This window comes from Rhinolophus sinicus, chromosome 15, assembly GCF_057876585.1.
Source record: "Rhinolophus sinicus isolate RSI-liver-muscle chromosome 15, RSI-T2T, whole genome shotgun sequence".
Lineage (NCBI taxonomy): Eukaryota > Metazoa > Chordata > Mammalia > Chiroptera > Rhinolophidae > Rhinolophus > Rhinolophus sinicus.
In genome coordinates, this window is record NC_142515.1 from 63,611,094 (window position 1) to 63,619,783 (window position 8,690).

An 8,690-nucleotide genomic window follows, 5' to 3' on the forward strand; every position below is an offset into this window, starting at 1 on the left:
GCTAAACAGTCAGCTCAGGCTGCGTCTCCCACAGGTGGTCTTCCCTTCTATCCAGCAGTGAATGCAGCATAATGTGCAGGTCCAAACTCTTAGCACCGCAGATGCTGGGCCACCACCCTGGCCATTGATTGGAGAAGTCCTGCTGGCCTGAGGGAGGGCCTGATCTCTTTCTCAGACGCCTGGCAAGGAGGTCCCATGTGTGGCCCACCCTGTGGGCTGGCCAGTGAGGGCTACACTTGGAGTCAGGATGGGGAGGAGCTGAGACACAGTCTTCTCACCCTTTCTGCCACCTTGCAGTGGTGTGGGGCTCTTTCAGCTCTTGGTTCTTTGGGTCTGTGGTGGCACATAGGCTTCTTGGAGGTGGAGGTGTTTGGGAGGCCCTGTATCTCTCAGGTCCTAAAAGGGCATTTAATCAGAATATCTGTGGTCATATACACAATCTAAAATTACCACATAACTCAGATGTTGAGAAATGTAACTGTCCATAACTGAAATCACGTTTATTTCTCAAGTCCCCTTTGCATTGGTGGTGAAAATTTCATCTGGTTACCTGAAGGCATTTCAGTTATATCCAGCATCGAAATTGTTCTCTTTGGTGTAAATACTTATTAAATTCATGAGTCCCCTTTCTGTCTATCCTGTTCTTCCCAAGGGGAGTCATTCTGACCTCTGGGAGCGGCATCTGGCCTGGACTCAGCTACCATGTCTGGTTCCCTGGCTCTGGGCACATGCTATAGGGGCCACCGCTGAGGCTGTGGTCATTGTTTCTCAGCCCATCGGCATCTCAGCCCGGCTGGACCACCCTTTGGTGGCTCAGGGATTCTCTGCCACTTTCTCCTGTGCTAGACTAGATGCCACCCGATGTGGTGGGCTCCCCGCCAAGCCCCAAGGCCATGCTGAGCACAGGCTTTCTTGAGGAACCTCATCATCTTTCTGCACTACGTTCCGGAGCCCGAAATTTCTCTCAACATGACTAGGGTATCTCTTTCACTCTTCCCCCACCCCCTAACCCATTTCTGCCCACTGTACCCAGAAAGAGTTCTCACATGCACACTCCCACCACGCGCCTGTTCTGGAGGCTGTCCCTTGCCTTGCTGTCCCTCACCTGGTGAGGCTGATGCCCATCCTACTCCCCAGGGCAGGGCTGATGAGGACAGGTGCTCAGGGTTTACCAGGTCAGTGGATGCTGGCACCTTGGTCAGCACCCTGACTATAGCACCCGGAGCCCCAGAAATTCAAGCAGGGCTATGGGACAGGAAGCGACAAGTCTACCAGATGCCCTCTCACTGAACGTCTTACTTCCTTTACAGCATCAGCGACCCATTCATGTTCAACCTGTGCAGCAAAGACAGGTCCTGCGACCATTACTCATGCGAGCGCCACAGCTATGGTGAGCTCAGGGAGCTCCGTCAGACCCGCTTCCTCTTGCAGGTATGCCCAGGGAGGGAGCAATGGTGGGACCATCTCTTCATGGGACACATGGTCCAGGTGCCATCAACGCCCCGTCTAAATGTGAGGGACACAGTTCTGTGAGCCCCTTCATGCCTGTGCATAGCCCAGTGCCTTTTGGGACACACCTGTGAATTTTCTAGGCTTGTTGGGCCTGGTCCCCTGGCTCTGAGTTCTTACTTCTTCACTCTCTCCCCAGTCCCTGCCCACTCTCTCTTATTGTGTCATTTACAATCCAGCCTCTTGGCTTTATTTTTCCCTTGACATGCCCCAGAGCTGCTTTGGGTGTTCAGGGATGCAGGACAGGGCAGTCCATCCTCTCAGGGCAGAGCTGATGGTAGTTGAGTGCCAGTCTGCCCTCTTCTGACCCCATGGTCCCCCTCCGCTGGCTGCAGTCCTTCCCACAGCCTCACCTCTCTCTGAGCTCTTGGGAATTCCCTGGGACAAGTGGTTTAGAGATCTCCCGATTGTCCCCTGACACTAGGGTCCCAGAGCCTCACCCAGCGCCATTGAGGGCTCACCCAGGTGGCGAGCAGAGCTGATTGCTTCCAGAGTCACCGCTCTACTGTCAGCGAGTCACAGCCTACCAGCTACTGGCCTCTGACCCGGTCTCTTCCTCTCTCCACCACAGTCCTCTGCTTTTGCCTACACAGGGTTGGCTCTCATTTTGCCTGACCTTACTGTGCTTCTTTACAAGGAGATGAGTTAGAAGGGGACAAGTTGAAAGTCCCTGAACATTCTGGGCAGTGCAGCCAGCGTGGACCTAGTCCCGACCATGGCTCTGCCACCTTGGCACAACCGGGTACCTCTCTTTCCAGTGGACAGGGGCCATATCTTCTCTTTTCCATCAGTACATATATAGCACTTAGCACATTTTTGGGCTTTGTATCAAAAGTTATTTTTTATGACTGTATATCTACCTTACAGGTTATATACAGTAGCACACAGGTATCAATAAGTGAGCTTTCCCCTCCAGTAAATGGTAATTGTTTCCAGACGGTTGGCTAGCCTGAGAGTGGTATAAGCTGGAAGTGGGGCATAAAAGCCCTGTGAGCAAGGCCCCCATTTGTCCAGCCCTGGGTTCTCCCAGGAGAAAGTCTGAGCCTGGGCATGTGAGGTTCCTGGGGCAAGCCATAGCCTTGGGAGAGTGTATATTCATCATCTGTTGGCACGTTATTTATATTTCTATTTATGGAAAACAATCCGAGGCACTTATGTGCACCTGTAGAGGAGAGGGGTTTGCATTATCATTATAAATACTTTCCCTCTGCTCTGGATCCCAATGAACTGGACTTTGAGAACTCACTTCCAGCTAGGTAGAAGCCGGACCTGACTCTTGTTGGATATAACACCTCATCTCTGCATCTGACCCTGACCCTCCACATTTGTTCTCCATGCCCAGGCCTCACCCCTCCTGGCCTCTCCCTCCAGCTCTGGGAATTCTCTCCCTGACTCCATCTCATCCCAGATGTGGACTCACCCTGTCCTATTCCAAATCTGTTATTCATATAGTGTGGATTAGAAGGGATGGAGAGAGGGAGGGAGGCAGGAAAGGAAAAAGAAAGGAAATCATGTAGAGTTCATTTAGGCATTAACCCTTGAAACAGTGTTGCTGTGTCAACATGGCCACATTACATGGCTCAGCAAAACAGGCTTAGCAGAGCACCCTGTGTCCACACGTCTGTGAACTGGCATACGATGCTGCCTGATGCAGAGGGGCATCCACCCAACCAGCTTCCCTAGTGTTTCTGGTAAGATGACCCTTTGGTTCAGGAAACCAGCCCCCGGGCCTGGAAGTGAAAGTGTCTGAAAGTTTCAATGGGCACTTTCCTCCCTTGGCCTGCTCTTGCTTCCTGCTTCAGCCAAAGGCACTCTGAGGTCTGCTGCCCTCCGACACATTCTGCAGAGACCCTGCTCATCTCTGTCACCAAGGGCTTTGTATCCCCTCTGTGGGAGGTTGGGAAGACTACCCAGGAAGGCTTGCCTGTGTCGACCTGAATGAAGAGATAAACTGAGGCAAGCATGAATTACCAGGAATTGAGTTTATTCAGGAAGAGCAGAGGAATTACAATTTGGGAAACGCATGCTGTAGTAAGCTACAGGCCAGATGTGGAAGGTTTGGCGTAGCTGTCTTCATGGGCAAGGAGCACAGAGAGCGAATCCGGCCAGAGTCCAAGCATTGAGTTCATTGGCTTGACTATGGGAGGGATTCTCAGTGGATTTTCATTGCTCAGGAGGTAGGTCTCCATCTTCTATAAATCAGGCATTTATGGGAAACTGAGTATCTCGTTTCTCAAGTTCTGTTCTCCTGAGGGTGCATGCGTGAGATTCTCCATTTCATATCCTCTGGTCCCGTTTTAGATTGAAATCCTTGCACACCTGACACAGAGACCCACATGACCTACTACCAGTGGCTCCGTTGCTGTGGGTGTTTTCGTTCCAGGAAACTTCAGGAGCAGTAAAAGGGTTTCTCTTTACAGGACATCGCACTGGAGATCTTTTTCCGAAATGGATATTCCAAATTCCTTGTCTTCCACAACAGTGATCGGAGTAAGGTCGTCAAAAGGTAAGGGTTTGAAAATCCTCTTCTAAGGGTGACTGATCATGAGCTGAGGGCAGCTCTGTTCTCAGGAGACTCGTTCTCAACCCACAGTGAGCAGGATTTAGCTTAGACACAAGGAAGAACTTACTGACCCACAGAGCTGTTGAATTATGGAACAAACTATAGAGAAAGCTATAGAAACACGTTTTCTTTCTTTCTTCTTTTTTCTTTAAATTAAAGTTTATTGGGGTGACAACGGTTAGTAAAATTACATAGATTTCAAGTGTACACTTCTGTAATATAATACATTATCTATATCTCACATTGTGTGCTCACACCCAGAGTCAGTTCAGAAGCATGTTTTCTAAATCCTGGGACAGAGGCTCCATTCCATGGACTGAAGTAGTTTAGGACAGTAATGACTTAAGGAAGAAAAATTGTGCAGACACAACATATTTAAGAAAATAGTTGTTTAATGGGCCTTCCAGAATTTTCTGGCGTTGATTTTCTATTTTTCCAAATAATTTTTTTAACTTAATCTTTCTTTTTGATCCCAGTTGCCAATTTCAGTTGTTCTAATTTTATATTTTATTGGAAAGAATTCCAAACACTGATTTCTACTTCTGCATGGAACATCTTTTTTTCTTACAGAGAGAAAGAAGCCTGCTGTTTTAGTTTAACTTCTTTTTCTCCAAATAGATTAATCAATCTAAAAGAAATTAAGCTAAGAAAATATTAGTACCAATGGTTATTTATTTTTATTGCAATTTAAGTTATAAATATGAGATTTGTAGAGAATCTAGAAGGGACAGAAGATGAGGTAGGTTCCTAGCCATAAGAAGACCACACGGAAAAGGGGAAGTTATCACGGACACCACAGAAATACAAAGGATCATCCAAGAATACTATGAAGGACTATATGTCACCAAATTCAACAACCTAGAAGAAATGGACAAGTTCCTAGAAACATATAGCCTTCCAAGGCTGAACCATGAAGAACTGGAAAATCTAAACAGACCGATCACCAGTAACGAAATTGAATCAGTCATCCAAAACCTTCCCAAAAGCAAAAGTCCGGGACCAGATGGCTTCACTAGTGAATTCTACCAAACCTTCAAAGAGGATCTAATACCAATTCTGCACAAACTCTTCCAAAAAATTGAAGAAGAGACAGTATTCCCTAACTCATTTTATGAGGCCAACATCACCCTGATACCAAAACCTGGTAAGGACAGCACAAAAAAAGAAAACTACAGACCAATATCTCTAATGAATACCGATGCAAAAATCCTAAATAAAATTCTAGCAAATCAAATACAACAATGCATTAAAAAGATTATTCATCACGACCAAGTGGGGATCATCCCCGGGGCACAAGGATGGTTCAACATACGCAAATCCATCAATCTGATACATCACATAAACAAAATAAAGGACAAAAATCATATGATTATATCAATTGATGCAGAAAAAGCATTTGACAAGATACAACATCCATTTATGATTAAAACACTTAATAAAATGGGTATAGAAGGAAAACACCTTAACATAATAAAGGCCATATACGACAAGCCCTCTGCTAATCTCATAATTAATGGAGAAAAACTGAAGCCCTTTGCTCTACATTCAGGAACACGACAGGGATGTCCCCTATCACCTCTGCTTTTCAACATAGTGTTGGAAGTCCTTGCCAGAGCAATCAGGCAAGAGAAAGAAATAAAAGGCATCCAAATTGGGAATGAAGAAGTTAAATTATCACTCTTTGCATATGACATGATGCTATATATAGAAAACCCTGAAGACTCCACCAAAAAGCTATTAGAAATAATCAACGAATACAGTAAAGTCACTGGCTACAAAATCAACGCACAAAAGTCCATTGCCTTCCTATATACTAACAATGAAATCTCAGAAAAAGAAATACAAAAAACAATCCCTTTTGCAATTGCAGCAAAAAGAATAAAATACCTAGGAATAAACTTAACCAAGGATGTGAAAGACCTATATGCTGAAAACTATAAGACATTTTTGAAAGAAATTGAAGAAGACACAAAGAAATGGAAAGACATTCCGTGCTCATGGATTGGAAGAATCAACATAGTTAAAATGGCCATATTACCCAAAGCAATATACAGATTCAATGCAATCCCCATCAAAATCCCAATGGCATTTTTTAAAGAAATAGAACAAAAAATCATCAGATTTGTTTGGAACCACAAAAGACCCCGAATAGCCAAAGCAATCTTAAGAAAAAAGAACAATAATGGAGGTATCACACTTCCTGACTTTGGCTTGTACTACAGGGCTACAATAATCAAAACAGCATGGTATTGGCAGAAAAACAGATACATAGACCAATGGAATAGAATTGAGAACCCAGAAATAAAACCACATAACTATGGACAGATAATTTTTGACAAAGAAGCTAAAAACATACAATGGAGCAAAGACAGCCTCTTCAATAAATGGTGCTGGGAGAATTGGATAGCCATGTGCAAAAGAATGAAACTGGACTGCTATTTGTCACCATGTACCAAAGTTAATTCAAAATGGATCAAAGACTTAAGCATAAGACCCGACACAATAAACTGCATAGAAGAAAACATAGGTACTAAACTTATGGACCTTGGGTTCAAAGAGCATTTTATGAACTTGACTCCAAAGGCAATGGAAGTAAAAGCTAAAATAAACGAATGGGACTATATGAAACTTAAAAGCTTCTGCACAGGAAAAGAAACCATCGACAAAATAAAGAGGCAACCAACTGAATGGGAGAAGATTTTTGCAAACAGTGCCTCCGATAAGGGGCTAGTATCCAGAATATACAAGGAACTCATGCAACTCAACAACAAAAAAACAAACAACCCAATTGAAAAATGGGCAGAGGACTTGAAGAGACATTTCTCCAAAGAGGACATACAAATGGCAAAGAGACATATGAAAAAATGCTCAACATCACTAATCATCAGAGAAATGCAAATCAAAACCACAATGAGATATCACCTCACCCCAGTCAGAATGACGATCATCAACAAGACAAATAGTAACAAGTGTTGGAGAGGCTGTGGAGAAAAAGGAACCCTCATACACTGTTGGTGGGAATGCAGACTGGTGCAGCCATTATGGAAGGCAGTGTGGAGGTTCCTCAAAAAATTACGAATAGAATTGCCATATGACCCAGCAATCCCTCTCCTGGGTATCTACCCAAAAAAATCTGAAAACATTTAGAGATAAAGACACGTGTGCTCCAATGTTCATTGCAGCTTTGTTTACGGTGGCCAAGACATGGAAACAACCAAAATGTCCTTCGATAGATGAATGGATGAGGAAGTTGTGGTATATATACACAATGGAATACTATTCGGCAGTAAGAAAAGATGATATGGGAACATTTGTGACAACATGGATGGATCTTGAGAGTATAATGCTGAGCGAAATAAGTCAGACAGAAAAAGCAGAGAACCATGTGATTTCACTGATATGTGGTATATAAGCCAAAAACAACAAAATAGCAAGACAAACAAATGAGAAACAGAAACTCATAGACACAAATAATAGTTTAGTGGTTGCCAAAGGGTAAGGGGGGTGGGGGGTGGGGGGTGGGAGATGAGGGTAAGGGGGATCGAATATATGGTGATGGAAGGAGAACTGACTCTGGGTGATGAACACACAATGGGATTTATAGATGATGTAATACAGAATTGTACACCTGAAATCTATGTAATTTTACTAACAATTGTCACCCCAATAAATTTAATAAAATAAATTAAAAAAAAAAAAAAAGAAGACCACACGGAAGTTGGACCTACCGGTAGGTGGTGTTGCCTGTTTTCACTGGGGGCTGGAAGTTCTGAGGTGAGATTTGACATCCCGACCTGAATGTCCCCGGTCACTCTCTGCTCAGAGGTTCTAGCCTTGCCTTCCTGTTGGCCCTGACCAGTCCCTGGCACCATGACCAGCTGCTGGGTCCAAAGGGCAGAGCCAGAGTGGAGAAAAACAACTCCCACAGAGAGGCTGTTAACACCAGCTCTGGGCACGTCTCCATAGACTGTAGTGTCCCTTTGAGGTTCTTCTGAGGACTGCTGTTGGATCACCTCCTAAAATTGTCTTCGGGTTCCATTTTAGACCAAAGTGAAGAAGCAGACATGCAATGCTGAACCTCCTATTCATATTCCCTCGTGATTGCTGGGTATTAAAGTTGTTCACGGTTAATTAAAGTTGTTCAAGGCTTCTCCATCTGTAGCTCAGGCAGTGAACATGGCCTAACCGCGCCCTCCCCTGCTCAAGGAGTCCACAGTTAAGATGATATTTGTCCCCAGAGTGAAGCAGTGGTTTGTGAAACTGGCAATGGAGATGTCCAGTCCTAGCCCAGAGGCAGTATCTAAACCATGTAGTTTTTATTGTAGCTATTGTTTTATTGTTATGATTGTTGTCGTCAAGGCTGGAGTGTGCAATGCCAGAAGGTGCTAAGGTGCCTCAGAGATGCACGCAGGTCTGGTGTTCAAGAACTGGGGGCAGGACGGGGCTGGAGAGGCAAGAATGGACCCAGCCTCCCAGCTGGCTCTGCAGACATGTTCCTGGTGGTGGGAGAATCTTGCCTGTGCTGATAGAATGATCCTTTCCTTTTCTGTTTAGCTTCTGCTCTTTCCAACCCAGCTTGAAGGGGAAAAGCGCAATGGAGGACCCCCTGAATCTAAGG

The 8,690-nt window shown here is 44.8% G+C and overlaps 1 protein-coding gene across 4 annotated transcripts in view; it reads left to right on the forward strand.

The window, feature by feature from the left end:
- The window catches only part of WDFY4 (WDFY family member 4), a 324,321-nt gene that overhangs the window by 235,789 nt on the left and 79,842 nt on the right, over positions 1–8,690 (forward strand). For all 4 annotated transcript variants that reach the window (XM_074337248.2, XM_074337250.2, XM_019730128.3 and 1 more), the window contains 3 exons: positions 1,311–1,431; positions 3,930–4,015; positions 8,627–8,689. In XM_074337248.2, coding sequence (XP_074193349.2) covers positions 1,311–1,431; positions 3,930–4,015; positions 8,627–8,689 — 270 coding nt within the window. The remainder of the gene's footprint in view (positions 1–1,310; positions 1,432–3,929; positions 4,016–8,626; position 8,690) is intronic.